General features: G+C 38.3%; 1 protein-coding gene across 14 annotated transcripts in view; it reads right to left on the bottom strand.

The window, feature by feature from the left end:
* Positions 1 to 17966, bottom strand: part of EYA1 (EYA transcriptional coactivator and phosphatase 1) — a 95467-nt gene that overhangs the window by 45712 nt on the left and 31789 nt on the right. For all 14 annotated transcript variants that reach the window (XM_075583521.1, XM_075583536.1, XM_075583568.1 and 11 more), the window contains 3 exons: positions 9998 to 10140; positions 8429 to 8512; positions 695 to 784 (listed from right to left, as the gene is read on the bottom strand). In XM_075583521.1, the coding sequence (XP_075439636.1) occupies positions 695 to 784; positions 8429 to 8512; positions 9998 to 10140 (317 nt within the window). The remainder of the gene's footprint in view (positions 1 to 694; positions 785 to 8428; positions 8513 to 9997; positions 10141 to 17966) is intronic.

The following is a 17966-nucleotide window of genomic DNA, read 5'->3' as shown; positions in this document are numbered from 1 at the left end:
GGCACGGTCTGTCCAACATTTAACAGAATTGCTCTATGCAAGGTCGCAGAACCAATATGACATTCCACAAATGTACAGAATATGAATTCTCGTGGTTCACCGGGTTCAGTGCCCATGGTGGAATGTGGATCTTTAAAATCTTCACACTGCTAGCAACATTTAAGACCCCTTGTACCTTATAAAGTGTTGATCTTTAATTACTTCTTATGTAACCTACAGTTTAAGCTGTGGAAACTACTGTATGTACTACAGGCCCATCCGGTGCAAATGGAAGATACTATCCCATATAAATAGGTAATGTACTGAATTGTCACCAATGAAATGCAGATTTGTTGTAGGTTGTGATACCTTTTAGTGGACCAACAGTCATAAATCAAATTGTAGTGTACAGAGCCTTCAAAACATCATAGGTTTCTACTGTCAGAAAAAACCTCTGGCAGAATAAACAATGTTCCAAAAGCTCTGCTCACTAGAATTTCATCTAGGATGAACTGTAATGTTGGTCCAATAAAAGGCATCTCAACCTACACCCAATCTGGCTACTAGAACTTTGAACGGCATCACCAACAAAAACACACAACATATATCTGTAAACCAGTTAATGCCAAAATGATTTGTACTTAGCTTTTATGTGCCATTAGTTGTCATTCCACACAAATAAGAGAACGGTGCCTGATCAGCAACTGGTATTTACCTCTAAATCATTAAAGAACAGATGCGTGTCTGCCAAATTGAATATCATTTCCTCCATGCGAAGTCCAAGCGATACAGATGTAGGTGGATCCTGAAACAAAAAAAAAATTAATGTGGCCATTTGAATTTCATTAATTAGTCGCAAAGGGCCGCGCAACTGCAGGTGATGTTGCTTTTGCTTTCAGAAACTCAACAAAATCTATTGTAAAGGCATCATTATTTCAGGTCTTAACGAGCAGACTTCCTTGATTAAAGATCTGTGCCCTTTATTCCATACAATGTGAAGCTGCTGCCCCATGCAGGAGTTGAGATCAGGCCCGTTGAAATGAATGGAACTAAATAGGTCTCAAGCCCTGTGTAAGGATGCAGCGTCGCAGAATATATAACTTTATAACAGTCACACTCCCTTAATCAAATTAATTTTACAGGTTACTGATATATCAAGTTAACCCAAGATCTGAAAAATATCTATGAAGAATCGCCCGGGTTGTATGGCTGGGCCACCCACAGAGAGTAAGGCCTTTTGTTTGCGATTAACGTATAACACACTTTATGTTCTCTGAATAAATTGCCGTATCAACTAGCTCCTTGCTGAGCTAATAAAATGAAGTGTCCAAAGTCGCGGTTACTAAATTTATTGCAGATGTCTATCCTGTTTTCATTTATATCATGTTTTCAGGATTTTTATATCTCGAACATGTGCATTGCGCTCTATATATTTGTGTGATTATGTATTTGGCAGTTGCTAAGGGGAAAAGGCAAGTGCTACAAATCTTTTTTTATTCTAAATTAGTGCAAGTGAAATTGCTGGTTTCTTACAATTTAGCTACAGTATAGTGCTTATTGACTCTCTTTATAAAGTGACACCTTTTAGAACATTTTTATTTTTCTGTACACTGCATAGGGACTAAAACATCAAATAAAAGCCAAAAAACATTACCACAAAGAGGTCTTCTATCCTTTCAAAGTATTTCTCTGCATCACAGAGGTTTACCTTTGGTGTTTCTACCCTAAGCAACGATGAACACTTAAAACAGCAATTTCACCTATTTATTGTGTGTGTGTGTGTGTGTGTGTGTGTGTGTGTGTGTGTGTGTGTGTGTGTGTGTGTGTGTGTGTGTGTGTGTGTGTGTGTGTGTGTGTGTGTGTATTTTTTTTTTTAAACACAATTTGAACCGAAAAAGTCACCTAGAAAAAAAGTGGTCAAAAAAAACCCCAAAAGGACAAGTACGTGGGATTTCCATTTTAAAATTAAATGCAAGACATTAACACAATAGTTAATGATCTAATTAAATAACTCACATTTTAGTAGGTGAATAAAAGTTATTGTGGTGAACAAATAGTATATTTAAAACTACAAATGTAGGTGTTTATACAGTATTTATGTAAAATGAAAAAGGAAAGTCATAGTAAAGCTAAAAATTGAATAGTTCATGTTGCAGTACAGGTGACTGAAGAAGAGAAAATCTTAACTCGTCACTCCGCAAAAGTATTTTCTGTTAAAAAATGCATTTCATTTACTTTTTCTTATGGTTAATTTAGGAATATGCGGACAAGTGAAAGTATAAAATACACTAAAATACACTAAAATATGACGTATAGAATTGCAGTAAAATTTGGAATGTATAGCAATAAATCAGTAATGTATAAAACTAGTACATATATAAACGGATAAAGAAAGTATTGAATAATTTGAACTAAAACAGTATCACAGATAAATTGTGATATTCTAATAAAAACACTTTGTACCTAACTGAGATTGCAAATTTGATATAGTGTGTATTCAATGACAACGTCTATTGAGTCACTCACAGTCTTGGCCTAAAAAGTTATTCAATAGATCTTAGATTTTAAAACAATCATTAAACGAGTGTAAGTGGTGGTAACGTATCCCCATTTAAAGGTCACCACAACCCACAGTACATCTGCCTTTATATTGTGCATATACCAAAAAGTATCAACGTGATAAAGACCACCCTTCTAAATAACAACTAGACTATTCAGTACAAACTGTTTCTCAAACACCAAATGCAATTAGGGAATATCAATCAGTCTTCCTGTCACACAACTGATGCAAATAATCAGCACCTGATTTATCAAAGACAATCATTCTATTAAAAGCAATAGGATTTTTTTCAAATTATTATTTAATAAACCGGTGCCCTTTTATTGAACCAATGATTTTGCATAAAGGAGAATTTGTTACGTGGTCTCAAAGGCTTCTCGTTAGGGCAATTCCACTCTACAGAATGTATAGCTTTGCTAAGAAAGACCTCTGAAAAAGAAAAAAAACGTTCATCTTAAGAATCTTATGGACAACTGCGAGGAGTCCTTAGGGCCATCGCAAACATAGTGCTTCAATGTTTGTCCACCTGTCTCAAGCTGTCACTACTATCAATGGGGTGTCAACATTTGCAGCCCTCCCCCCCCCCTTCCAAGACCAATCAAGCAGCAGCTGGCTTGAAACATCAGGGTGAGAGGTGACAAAATCAGAGAAGATCAGATTTCAATTAAGATAAATGATAAGCGCAGCAGTGTTGTGGATAAATTTCCAACTATTTAAAATCTTCAAAGCAAATAAGAAAAATCAATCTTCATTTATTACATGTTTCCTATTAGCAGCAAACATTGCAGTGACATCTAAATATTTGAGCATGATTTCATGATTATTGTGCATGTCAAAGTACTAATTAATACAAATGTAAACTGTTGGAGTAAGCTGTGTATATATATAAAAAAGGTATCATCTAATACTGAAGAATATATATATATATATATATATATATATATATATATATATATATATATATATATATATTCTTCAGTATTAGATGATACCTTTTTAAAAATGGTATCACCTAATACTGAAGAACTCATTTATTCTGCACTATCGCAACTGGACTAACACGGCTATTTTCTGATATATATATATACACGCATGGTACACGCGCGCGCGCGCGCACACACACACACACACACACACACACACACACACACACACACACACACACACACACACACACACACACACACACACACACACACACACACACACAGCCTACTACAACAGTTTGCATTGTTTTTTGCATTATATATATGTAGCCAAGTCTCCCTCTTACCTCCGGGCTGCGGGAAGGGGACGACTACAGGGAAGGCTGTGAGGACGACTCCAGTAGGAGTTGGGAGGTGTAGGGAGGTTGCGGCGGCATACGGGACTGCTGGTGGTGCGACCGGGTCTCTAGGGCTCCGTGGCGGCACCGATTACAGGGTGCCGCCATCTTGAAATTGCCGCGCAGAAGCAGTTGCGCATGGGAGTCCCGACACCCCGGCAGCCAAATCAGATAATCGCGCATGCGCAGAGAGGCTACACAGCGGTGGCCATCTTCTACCTAGCTCCGAAGGTTAACTACATCTCCCAGGTTCCCCTGGGGTGGCACGATCACATGGGAAAGGATAGCCAATAGGACTGCAGAAAGCTACTGAGGGGATTTCGCTACATTTGGCACGCTCATAGCGTGGAGTAGTGAGTCTGGAGCAGGACGCAGAGGAGATAGGTAGGGTCCCAGGTGCCAGTAGCCCTGGGACTAGGCCAGATTTCCTCTGTAGGCCCCCAGTTAGTCCCCGACTCACAGTAGGCACCTGCAGCTGTATAGGGAAGCCCATAGGTAGGGACGCTTTTCCCTGTATTGTGTAGTGTCAGGGACACAGTGTCTAGCGTAACTGAAGTCATTTGTGGTTGAATAATGATGGGTTTGTAATACTTGTTTTGAAAGCAGTTAAATTAGATAACTAAAAGCAGTTTTTGGTATTTTATACTGCAAAATATAAGCATTGGAAAGGGAACAGTTTTCTCTTTTGCACGACTGTCTAAAAATACTGTTAAATTTACAATAATTCAGAATTTAGTGCTGTAGGGTTTGAATTACAGAGCATCTTGACATCCCTTACACACTGTAAGTATTACCCTTGATCACAATGTAAGTATTATATACTGTCAGTATAAATGCACACATGTATGCCCATTATAATTATCAATGGAGCGAGGCAATTTTGCTCTAAGACACATCTAAAAGAGAACAAATGTTAAACTTTTCTTGACAATGATTTGTAACAGAAAACTAATTGCCATTGTAGACTAAACCAAAAATTAAACATCATGCAGCCGATATGCAGTATGATGTATCCGAGTCATGTAGTAAAGGGCAGACCAGTGAAAAGTATAATATAATGTATTTATTTAAATCAATTAACCTACTATAACACCCCTGAAACACCCAAGTACTGTAGCTTCCGACAATAAAGCATGCCACTTGCCTGCACCTTCTCAATATCCCATCTTTCTCCCATGCATTAATTTCTCACATCCATCTTTTAGCTCCCTCTTTTCTCCATTACTCTGTAACTTTCCCTCTACTAATACAGCCCCCAACAAAAACAATGAACAAATATCGAGCTAGCATATGGTTCCAAATGTTGGATTAATATCAGATATCTATATTACGAATTCCAAACCATTATGTCAACAAAAAAACACAACCCCTCAATATGGTAAAAGAAGGGTAATGTGTAGTAAATGATGCATGAACTTCCATTCAATCCGATGAGCAGGGCAACACAAGGTTTAATATGCGTGAAGTTCCATTTAAGTGAATTGAAGTTAATATAGCATTACCTGTGTATTACTAAGGATTATTATTAACTCACTACTCGTCATATTGAAAAGCAGGATTTGTATCTTCTCCATATGTTCTTTCCCCTCTGAACTCCACTAACATTTCCGTTGCCCTCTCTCATTTTGACCAATTCTCTATTCTTTATCGGTTCCTACTTTTTTGTTCTGGTGCTTGTATCTTTGCACTCTATGCTTCCGATAATCTGCCACTTCCTCCCCGTTCTATTAAAACCCCCAATCTCACATCTTTGGTCTCTACTCTCTGACAATTACTTAACAGCCTTCATTTTCATCCCTCTGATATTAACTCTCCATTGTCTGAAGCAACCTAGCCGTGGTAAAATATAGGTAAAGACAAAAAGACTAGAAATGGCTTTCTTTTATCTAGTCCCTCTACACATGGCAGTAGCAATTGCCCCTAATTTGAACATTGTAGATTTGGTTGGAAAGATTAGTGGTCTCTGATGAGATAAGGATGAAACATCCTTGCTCTTTACCCTTCCCCCATTCAACCCAAGCACACAAGATTATTGGCAGGGTAATTGACCTTTCGTCCTACTCATTCTAGAGCCTAAGGGTGCTCATTCACTAAGGATAGGTTTAGAGTGACGATCTTCTGTCCTTCTGGAATTTATTCATGTACAGTAACTTTGAAACTTGGAAGAACTCATTGCAACTAATCCCTGATATAAAAAGGTTAAAACTACAGGTTTTTCTACAAATTGTCCCTTTAAAAAATAAAAGGATGTGGACTGCATCTACTGTATGATAAAACAAGAATGAATATTTTCCAAATAATTCCCAATGTGTATATAAAACATTTGTTGTCCCAATGTGACGTAAGGCATTGTCTTGCACCACTTTATCGACAGGTAATTACAGTGATGATGCAATGAGGCCCCTTGGGCACTAGCTATATTTTATGATGGTAAGCTTCTTCTTGGGGGCCTCCCTTACGTACTGTACAAGTGCTTGATAACTTAATTTGATTGTTATTCTCTTTCATACCCCAATTGTACTGTGCTGAAAAATATGTTGGTGCTCTCTAGATAAATGATAAAAGATGTATGGATGGATCACTTGACACTACATATAAAAAGGTTTTCTAAGCAAGTTGTCCCTAGTGTGAACGCCTAGTTGAAAAATGTATTTCATGTTGAGGTATCTGGAAATGGAAGGACTCTTACTGTATATGGACCCAAACTAATTTAACGTTACAAAATAGGAGACTGGTTGAGAAAAATACATTTTTCGCACTAGTATGGGGAACAGAACTAGTGAAGCATTCGGGAAATGTCAGCAAGCTTAAAGTGTGTTACTTATTGTGGCGGCTGCCAAAAATCCAAATGCTGCCCTAAGGTTTAATGTACTGTATGTAACACCCAAGATGGATTTTAAAATATAGCTTTCTAAATTATTAACTATGGTTTTCACAAACATAAGATTAAAATGTTCAGCAATTTTTTAAATAGAGGTTGATTGTACAAAGTGAGCCAATAAAATAACCGAATATTTTTCTGCAATATAAAACTTTATGGAACACTTACTGTATGCTGTAGAATTCAGAACTGTTAATAATTCTGGATAAGACATACTTCCGTTGGTATAAATAGACTCTTTGTTGTGATGTAAAAAGGAATGCATGGAAAGGGGGGGTGTAAATCCAAACAATTTCCAAACACAAAATCCCTATGGCAATCTGTGGTTAAACATTTGGCACTTCTTGACAAAATAAGAAAATCTCTGATGTGTTATTTTATTTTACTTGGTGAGAAGCCTGGTTTTAACATTAAAAGCACTTGATATTCACAGTCAATTTTATAACAAAATAAAATATTTTATTAAACCTTTCATGGCATGTGTATTAATACAAAGTGGTGCAATTCTAGTGGTGCAAAATGTCTTTCTTTGCCCCAGACTCACTAAAGGGTGCAAAGGTATATAGCATGCTTTAGCGCCCATTCATTTGAAATAAATTAATCTGTGCTAAAGTTTAGCACCATTTAGTTAATCTGGGCCTTTGATACATCTGGTGATTTCCCCCCTAGATTTGCACCATTTGTCTTAATACAAAAAGGGGCATAGTATGTTTGTATTTTTCAAATCTAATATTTTCTATAGCTGTTTTCAGATGATTGAGGAAATACAGAGTAGTTTTCGAATTATTCGGGGTTTTAAAATGTTATATCCTTAAGCCTGCCATGATGCTAGTGGTATTTGTTTAAGATATTAGCTTGACTTTGATTATATAAAAACTGAACTACAGTAGCTAAAGATCTAGCAAGGATGACATTAAAGCTCCAGTTCAAGCTGCCGTTTAAAAAAAATTTTTTTTTAATATAATCTGCACACTGACAAATTGACAAATAGCTAAATTGCCAATCGATCCATTGTCATGTGATCGATCGTCAATGATCCAGCTCAGGGGTTCTTTAAATCACTGTTAATGCTGCAGAAGAGTACCCGAGATGCAAAGTTATTTGTGGAAGATCATGTGACCAGGCAGGCACTCGATACAATTGGTGCACTGCTAGAGGGAGGGCAAAAGGGGTGTGCCAGAGCCTGTCTCAGAAGAGGAATGGGATGTGACTTTGTAAAAGGTTTGTAAACTGTTGCATTTTTTTTTTAAAAGGCTACAAGTATTTTCTCATAGTACATAACCGATTTATTTAAAAAAAAAAAAAAATACATGTAGGATATTGCTTTTACTGCAGCTTTAAGGACATCATTCTATATAGGCTGGTGTAGCTGTCCAGGCTGAAAATTCCCATTGACTTTGAGGGGTATTTGTGGGCAAAAACTGTCTGAACTGCCACATCAGACTATAAAGAATAAGGCCCTAAATGTGGGTCATTTTTGATATGTAGAGACAAATTAACCACGGGACTAAAACATCATACTTAAGTCCCCCATTCAAAAAAATTTGATGCAGAGCACTGATGTCAACAAAGAGAGCCCACAAGCATACCACTATTTTAAATAAAATAAATCAGACACTAGTGTTTTTGATCAATAATGTTTCAAATGTTTCATTCACTAGCATGTATAGTCATTAACACTCACCCTTCCATATCTATTTGCGTAGGATCCCGTCAACAATGAATGGAAAACAATAATGGTTTCATCCAAATCCCAAATGAATACTCTCTGTAAAAGTATAACAATGCAAAGCCAAAGTCAATGTGGTATATCTATGTATTACATATCAATGCGCAAAGGGTATTGAGCCAACAATTTTTTTTTAACTGAACACAATATTTACATTGTTCTTTTTTTTCCATATTAGTGGTCATTAGAGATGTGCAATTTCTTTGAAGACGTTTTATTAACATTTTCACAAAAATGTCAACCGTCGCAAAATATTTGCGAAGCATTCAAAGTCAATAAGCATTGCATATTTTAATACAGAAGCAAATGGCATCAAGTCACATGGCCATTTTTTCCAAAGTTGTGGCTAAACTCACCAAATATTATGATAATCTGGCATTCCTGAGCAATGTAAATATTCACGAAAATAAGAAGGATTACGCAAAGCAAATTTTTGCGCATCTCTAAACATCCTCAGAATATGATGAAGTATATTGTTCCTAGTTATAGAACATTATATAAACTATTAGGCTAAACGCATGGGAAACAATAGCTGAAGCTTGAATTCAAAGTTCAAAAAGAGCAGTATGAATGAATCCCAGAATAAGAGTTAAGTAGAAAGAGCCGCGTTAGTCAGTGGTGAATTACGCTGTAAGGGGAGCCCGGGCAACGTCATGATGTCGCTTTGTCACGTGTCTGCACTTTGTCATGACACACATCGCCATGATGACGCAGCGTCACGACACCACACCACAACGCTGATGAAGGTGGGCTGCTATGTTAGAGGCCCCACTCTCTCCCTGGCAATCAGTTTCATTGTTGTGGGGAAGAGCGCAGGGCCTCTGTAACCACTTGGGGATTCATGGAGCCTGGAGCAGTGTCGTCTTAACGCATGGGCACGCTGGGCAGTTGCCCGGGGGCCCATGCTAATCTATGCACAGACCAGAATTTAACACTAATTTTCCGATCACCCGCCTCAACATTCAAATCTCCCGCTAACTCGGTAGAAGGAGAAAAATTACGACTTGTAGCAGAGAGTTGGTAGGGCCCAGTGCATTGCTTTGCCCGGAGGCCTATAATGCTGTTAAGATGGCCCTGGCCTGGAGGGATGTTCTCGACTCTTTTGGGACACCCCCTTCCTGAGCTGGGGCCCCCGGGATGTGCCCGGGTGGTAGACACACCACTGGTGTTAGTCCAGTTGCGATAGTGCAGAGTAAATTAGTACGCCAGTATTAGGCGATACCTTTTTGCAGAATAAGAGTGAAACACAAAACCAAAAACAGGTTTTGCATTTGCTACAAAATTGAAGGTATTGGGTCAGTTCCCATGTTTTCCTGAAAGGTAGAAATTAGTTTACACTTTTAGCAAATAAAGTATTACAATATCAGTGGCAGAATAGATTAGTCAGATGGTTAGCAAAGCAAACATTTCATTCATTATGTCAACCTGCAACGCAAGCCCTTTACTGTTACTGGGGTTTAAAATGTTTTTTGTTTGGTGCACACTTTTTATTTGTATGGGGACTCAGGTTACTGTATGACATACCTCAAGGTCAGAGTCTGGAGGGGGGGAAGGGTTATTGTTTCTCCTTCCTCGACCGCGTGATTTTCCATCTGAACCACGGCGCAATCGATCTGAATCTGAATCTTTAATGGGTGTTGATGGACTATGGATTGTGCTATATTCAGCTTTAAAAAAAAAGAAAGGAAGGGAAAAAGAAAAAGGAAAATAACACATTTTAGACACTACCAAGGGTTATAGTTTTCATCTTTATATCATATAAAATGATTCTACTCATTAGCAATAATCATAATTTTCTTATTGGCTATATGTTGCTTAATAGATAAATTGCATGCTTTCTGAAGTGTGACAAATAACATATTTTCTCATAACAGAATGTACAAATATAGCCATGCTCCTCGTGATAAACCAACATATCATGTTCACTCAGAATATCACAGTTTCCATAGAATTCAATAGTTTTTTTGGTGCAGAAAATACCAACATAACCGCCACAGAGAACAATGAAGTCCCCCTACATCTGTACAGTTATATTATTTGTTGCCCATTTATACTTGAATGAAATACCTGGAAATGTTATCATACAAACTACTGTAGTTTTTATTCCACCAGCTGATCGATCATCCATATGTAATTCTTACACTGTCCCTTGTCCCCTCTCGTGTGATTTCCCACGTATGTACATTACAAAGCTAGCTCACAAATACTGAAGTCTGATTTGGAGACATTTCCCAATTTGGCATGGGTGTAAAGACATGTCAGATATATCCTAGAGGCTAAAACAGCCAACATAATACTAAGGGTTCATCACTATCTCATTGCACTTAGGTGTCCCTGCTATTTTAAATCATATTAGATTGCAAGCTCTTCGGGGCAGGGACTCCTTTTCCTAAATGTCACTTATGTCTGAAGCGTTTATTCCCATTATGTGTTATTTGTTATTTATATGATTGTCACGTGTATTACTGATGAGAAGCGCTATGTACCTTAATGGCGCTATATAAATAAAGATATACATACTGTACATACATACATATGTATATGTATTTAAGTAAGTATTAGGTATATATATATATATATATATATATATATATATATATATATATATATATATATATATACTTATATTGTGAAGCATTGAGCGCATGTTGGTCACTCTATAAAGCCTAGCATAAAAAATATTACACCCATGGAATTATAATGAAATGCGGATTTTCTATTTCGTTGAAAGTAGAAATCCATGTACTGTAATTGACTTCCATGTACTGTAATTGACTTTGGTGGAAAAATTTTGTTTCTGCAGTTAAATTTTTTTTTTTTTCAACTGCAGAAACAAAAAATCTGCAGCATGATAACCGTATAAACTGAAGGAATTTTCATGAGCTGGAAGTGAAATAGAAATCTTCAGAATTACTGAACATATACAATAGCACATAATAGCACATATTGAGAGGTTTCTTTTTAAGAGAAACCGCTTTGCTGGCACCTAGTAAAATGTAATGGCACAAATCTCCTTCATGGAGACGGAAGTATGTAACGCAAGTGACGTCATTGGGCTGTGTTAGCCACGCAAGCCCAGAAACGGCCGACGCCGCCAATGCATTCACAGTGCCGGGGAAGCACACAGTTACACACACAAACGCTGAATAACTGATATAGAGTTCCCGCAGAAATCTGAAAGGAGAAGTCTCACTTAAAATGCGTGTGCTCGGCACACACACCCTTTACTTTAAAAAAAAAATGTATGAGCAGCAAGAAAACAAAATCTTCAGAGCTAGACAGCAAATTAGATTTTTTTTTTTTGTGCTGAAACAAACAGCCGTTTATAAAGCCAAGAAGAGATTTACTGTGGATAAATAATAAAATGTAAATTGTCAGCATGTTGTGAAATCTGCAAGTGGCAGAAGATAAAATTCAGCGAGAATACCAAAAATGTCTGGTTTCACTGTATCAAAATAAAATAATAAGAAACAAACAAAAGAAGTCTTCAAATGGAAGGTTTATGAACATAATTGATGCATGGAAGCGACACATGCAGAAATGTCCTTGGTTCACCAAAGCCAGTCATCTTAAACTTAGCCCTTCTCCCTTATTTTTGCTTTTTTCAAAGGTACTTTCAAAACTTCCATAGATTCTTAAATTGGTCAGAACAGAAAGAGGCCCTTACTTGCTGTCAGCACTGAAACGGTTAATTTATATTAAATGAACTCATGGTACAATGCAATGCAAAAATTAGCCAGACAGATTTACCCCCATCAGCCTGACTGGTAAAGGTCATGAGTCCAATCATCAATATTCATGACACAATTGGAGAGATTACTTTACAAAAGTTTACTGTTTACAGTACAGTTTGATCGTTAAAACAGAAACTCGTTAGAACTTGCTGTAGTACTGATCTGGACCATCTGAACTACAGCAACTCATATCTCTATATATATTACTGAAACTGGGATAGATATGTCTTTACCAAAGAAAGTCATTGATGTGGCTCCCCGTGTGCAGAAAATGTATCTTCCCATTTGTCAGACCCTTAATAAAAGGCACTCAGGAACTATCCAATTGGTAGTACAGAACTAGATATTTTTGGGGAATAAAGTTGATTGACATTGGAATTTTGGGGGATTGGCATTTTATAACTTTTTTGTTTGCGTTCCTAAAAGCAGACGTTAAGTAAAGCAGCACAACTTAATCTATTTTTAGGGGGGGTTGGTGAAATTACCTTTTAGCCCATATGACCACTGATAGTAGCCAGTATAAGCTGAGAACCATTAAGAAAAAATAAACAAACGACATGGCCTGCATTATTCTCCCAATATCTCAGGGTCTTAGTGATATTTATCCCTACCTTATATAAAATCATACTGATGACATAGAAATTGTGTTTTTTAGCCTGTTGTGTATTGTATGTGGGGGTCTGCGCACTGTGTCAAAAATAGTGATTCCAAGTAATGTGATTAAATATACTTGTGTATTATAAAAAAAATTAACACGGAGATAAAACGTTTCCTACTGTAGCATGAATGTTCAAGTTGGAAAAGCACTTTAAAGAACACTCAGCTACCAAGCATTCTTTATGCACTAATATAATATTAACCACACTTGGTCCAAAGATAGGTATCTTCTTCATCTGTACAAAGATGAGAAACCCTGCTCTCTGATTGGTTAGAATTCAGGGCATTATACATTCAGTAATGCCCGGAATTTTTGGTAACTTGCCAATTCACCTTTCAGAGATGCAGGGAGACCGCTGAGAATTTGAATTAAATACCTTTCCTGTCCAAGGTTCCTCTCCTCTGACAGCACGGCAGCATATGCAGGCTCTCTCTATCACAGCTGCTAGTGCTGTCAGAAACTTGTGGGTCCCAAATAGTAACTTTGTTACTTGCAACAAAGTAATATTTCTTCAACCACTTGTATAGCTTCTGTCAAGGTAATTTTTATTTGGCTTTTATTTAGTTTGTAGTTAAAATCACTGTCCCCCACTTCTCTTTTCCATCTCTCCTTGACCCACCTCTCCCCCTCCCCTCTTCTCAACCTCCGTTCCCCCCCATACCCCCACTTCCCTCCCTCACCCTTTCCACCCTCACCCCTATCTATCTCCCCCTCACCTCTCTCTCTCCACACCTCTCTCCCCCATCGCTTTTCTCTTCTCCCCTCCTCCAACTCTATTTCTCCCCTCCTCCACCTCTATTTCTCCCCTCCTCCACCTCTATCTCCCCCCTCTCTCCTCCCCTTCTTTCTTCCCCCCCACCCCACACCTCTCCCTTCTCCCCCCTCACCTATCTCTCTCCCCCCTAACCTCTCTCTCTTCTCCCCTCCTCCACCTCACTCCCCCTCTCTCAATCCCCACTCACTCTCACCTCTCTCTCCTCCTACCTTTCTCTCCTCTCACCCCTTCATCTCTCTCTCCTCTCACCCCTTCATCTCTCTCTTCTCTCACCCCCTCACTTCTCTCCCCTCTCAACTCTCTCTCTCTCTTCTCTCCCCCCCTCCCTCACCTCTCTCTATCCCCCCCCCCTCACCTCTCTCCCCACTCATTTGCTACTTTACTTCTTTTTCCTACACAGGTGCATCAGCGTAGTTCCGATTTATTTTTCAATACAAAATTGTCTATTTTATGAAAAAAGACTACATTTAGCCTACAATAGTAATAATCCCCTCAGAACAGGGCATTACTGGCAAATAATGCCCTGTTCTTCTGGGATTATTACTTAATTAACAAACAAAGGCCATTAACATTCATCTTTAACTGTGCACTGCCCCACTTACTACAGACAGACAGATCTTAATACAGATATATGACACAACTCATCCCTTCCCATCTCTCCACATCACCAGTGACCATGCTAACTGATAGAAGCATTCATGAAACAATGCAAACTGGTCTGGGTGCTCTAGGCGAAAAGATCCCTGAAGGGGACCGAAATGTCGATATACTGTATATGTAAAATAAAACACTTTTTGCATTTTTTTCAAAGAAGACTGAGGGTGCCTTCCTATTTTATTATCAAAAACAATCAGAGTTTGACCCACAGCTTAATTTGTTTCTAACTAGTTCTAGCCACTATAAATAAGTTTATGTTTACGTAGTCATGTGTTCTGCAAACCTGTACTCTGGGTATCATACCAAAGCTAGGCTTGTGGATAGATATACAAACATATTGTGATTGGGATTTCATTGCAAATTCACCGTCTGTAAATACTAGCCTGTAAACTGACAACCCAGATTCAATTCAGCCATTTCCACACTTGCCCTATAGACATTCATAGACCCCTTCTGGATCCTGCCTGGATGACATCACTGATGCACGCTCATTACATTTGGATTAGGTTTGAGTGGAATATGCCTATCTGATTAAAGCAAGAATAAACAAATGTGTCATCTATTTCTCTCAGTTATTCTCCCTGAAATCCACCTGTGGATCAAATGTTGCATTAACAAAACCGAGCAGTCTTTTCTCTTCAGATATACACACTGCTCTGCTCACCATATCATCCGTTTTGCTTTAAGCTCTTGAAAACTGGAATGAGAAAACTTTTATGCCACAAGAGTCTTGTTTCACAGACAAGCTTCTGACTACTTATTATGGAATGTACAGTTTTTCACAGCCAACTGGACCACAAACATTCAAGTAGCTTACAAACAGAGCACATGCAAGCAAGATATGTTTTAATGTAAGCTGCATCAAGTTTAATTTTTATTACACAAAGACAAAGCGTTAACTATAAATTATTTTTCTCCTTGAAGATGGACTAAAGAGATTGTGTTCCCATATAACGTTGATGGCTTTGCATTTTAGGCTAACTAAGTGTATCATCCGCTTGCATAAATATTGACGCTGTATTGCTGCAATATATCATCTGCCCTACACAGTGCATATTTGTTCAATTACACCTAAAAGGGATAATTGTGTATAACAATTCAATGCCTTTGTCACAATGGTACTTGTAGATGTATCAGCCAACTGGGAGCCTAGCAAGGAATGTATTAACCGTTACCCAACTGTATACCCTTTCAGAGGTTTTTTTGCCTCTAGTGTTGGAAGGGCAACACTTTGCAGAAATATTTGTTAGATAACTTTCCAGAAATGACATGAAAACATGAAAATATCTTTGTTGTCTTTAAATTAAACTAAGCACATTTTAAATGATAAGAAGTTAAGCATCACAATATGCATGTTTGTAAAAAGAAATATGAAACGAGTATGTAATGCAAAGGCTACCCTGTACAGTGCAAGTAATTCTTCTCTTTTCTTAGGTCTTCTCTTCAACCTTCCACGTGATCATTACGAGATAATTGTGAAACGACACAAAAATAGCATAAATGAGTCTATCGCTTGAATATAAACTTACTTACGTTCTTCTAGGATGAAGAGGCCTGTAATGTATGGTGTTGCAGGACATTGAAGTATTGACCCTTCAGGATTAAAGAAGCCTATAGAGCAGTGTGTTGCTGTTTCCTCCAGTACTGACTTTGTTAAAGTGCTAGGACAAGCAGGAGAGGATACAGGTGCAGTGCTTTTCTAAACAGAAATGTGTTCTGCACATGTGGTCATTTTTATGAGAAAAGGGAGCTTTCAAACACCAATCATCTCTGCCAACAGCAGTGTCCATTAAGAGCACATGCATGAGGCATGCAATACTCTGGTTGGTCTCACTCCCTGCTGTGCTTGGAATCGAACAGAGGATTAAAATACTCACAGCATTTTTATTTTATTTTATACTTGCCACTAACGCATAAGAAACGGCTAAACCAGCCAGTGTGCCCTTAAACTTCCATCCTATTAAGAAAATCAGAGCTGCAAGTAGCAGAATGTGTGGTGTTGGGAATGCAAAACCAGGCCCAAGTCAGCTGTTCCTTACGACTTGGAGTTAGGTGCTACCCATGTTTTACAAGCTCCATTTCCTGAAAAATTACCAATCTGAGCACAAAAAAAATGTACGTATGTGTTGTCTCAAAAGCAACTTTCCAGCTGTGCCCTCATTTACTAGTGGGCTGAACATTGCACCCCTGCCGAGTACCTAAACTAATTATTAATATTTTTGCCAACCATGGCCCTTGCTCTCATCTTACCACTTGTAAACAGGCATACCCTTAACGTACGCAATGGGACCGGAGCATGTATGTAAAGCGAAAATGTACTTAAAGTGAAGCACTATCTTTTCCCCACTTATCGATGCATGTACTGCACGCAATCGTCATATACGTGCATAACGCATTTGTAAAAGGCTCTATAGTCTCCCCGCTTGCGCACAGCTTCGGTACAGGTAGGGAGCCGTTATTGCTGTTCAGGACGTGCTGACAGGCGCATGCGTGAGCTGCCGTTTGCCTATTGGACTTTATGTCCTTACTCGCGAGTGTACTTAAAGTGAGTGTCCTTAAAGCGGGGTATGCCTCTAGATAGGAATGGAACATTTCCATATATGCCTGAACTCTGGAGCTGTTCATCACACTGTCCGAACTAGTTTGCCACCATCAGGTCTTAAACAAATGCTTTCCAGAGTAGCAGTAGCAGGGAAGAGTTTAGTTCAGTGCCAAAAAAATACATGGCTTACAGTAAGTATTTCCTTACTTGCTAGTATAGCCCGGTTGTAAAGTTACAGCAAAATATGATAACACTACAAACATCTGAATGATTACAGAGGGGCGCTAATGATTGACAAATACTGATCTAAATGATTTTGTATTGCTGCTCATAACACCAACTCTTAACTTCCATACATTAGAATGAACACGATATTCTTAACGTCCATACTTTACAACGTTTCTGCTTCAAGAGAGTGTGCATCAGGACATGGATGCAGTTTCTTTTCCAACTTAATATAAGCTTTAAACATCAGTATAGTACTAATAGTACCAAGTTCAAAAAAAGCATAAGAGAGTATATATATGCGTGTGTGTTTGTGTGTGTGTGTGTGTGTGTGTGTGTGTATTATCAGCATCCCTTGTATGTATGTATGTCTTTATTTATATACGCCATTAATGTACATAGCTCTTCACAGTAGTAATACATGTGGTAAAATAAATAACAGATAATATAAATAACAGATCATGGGAATAAGTGCTTTAGACATAAAAGTAACATTAAGGAAGAGGAGTCCCTGCCCCGAGGAGCTTACAGTCTAATTGGTAGGTAGGGAGAACGTACAGAGACAGTAGGAGGGAGTTCTGGTAAGTGCGTCTGCAGGGGGCCAAGCTTATGTATCATGTGTTCAGAATATCCACAGTGCTATTCATATGCTTCTTTAAGCAAGTGTGTCTTAAGGTGGGTCTTAAAGGTGGATAGAGAGGGTGCAAGTCGGGTACTGAGGGGAAGGGTATTACAGAGGTGTGGGGCAGTCAGTGAAAAAGGTTTAAGGCGGGAGAGGGCTTTAGATACAAAGGGGGTAGATAGAAGACATCCTTGAGAAGAACGCAAGAGTCTGGATGGTGCATAACGAGAAATTAGGGCAGAGATGTAAGGAGGGGCAGAAGAGTGTAAAGCTTTAAAAG

Source organism: Ascaphus truei, chromosome 2 (assembly GCF_040206685.1).
Source record: "Ascaphus truei isolate aAscTru1 chromosome 2, aAscTru1.hap1, whole genome shotgun sequence".
NCBI lineage: Eukaryota > Metazoa > Chordata > Amphibia > Anura > Ascaphidae > Ascaphus > Ascaphus truei.
Note: the sequence above shows the minus strand (reverse complement) of the source record. Positions and strands in the feature narration are given on the sequence as shown.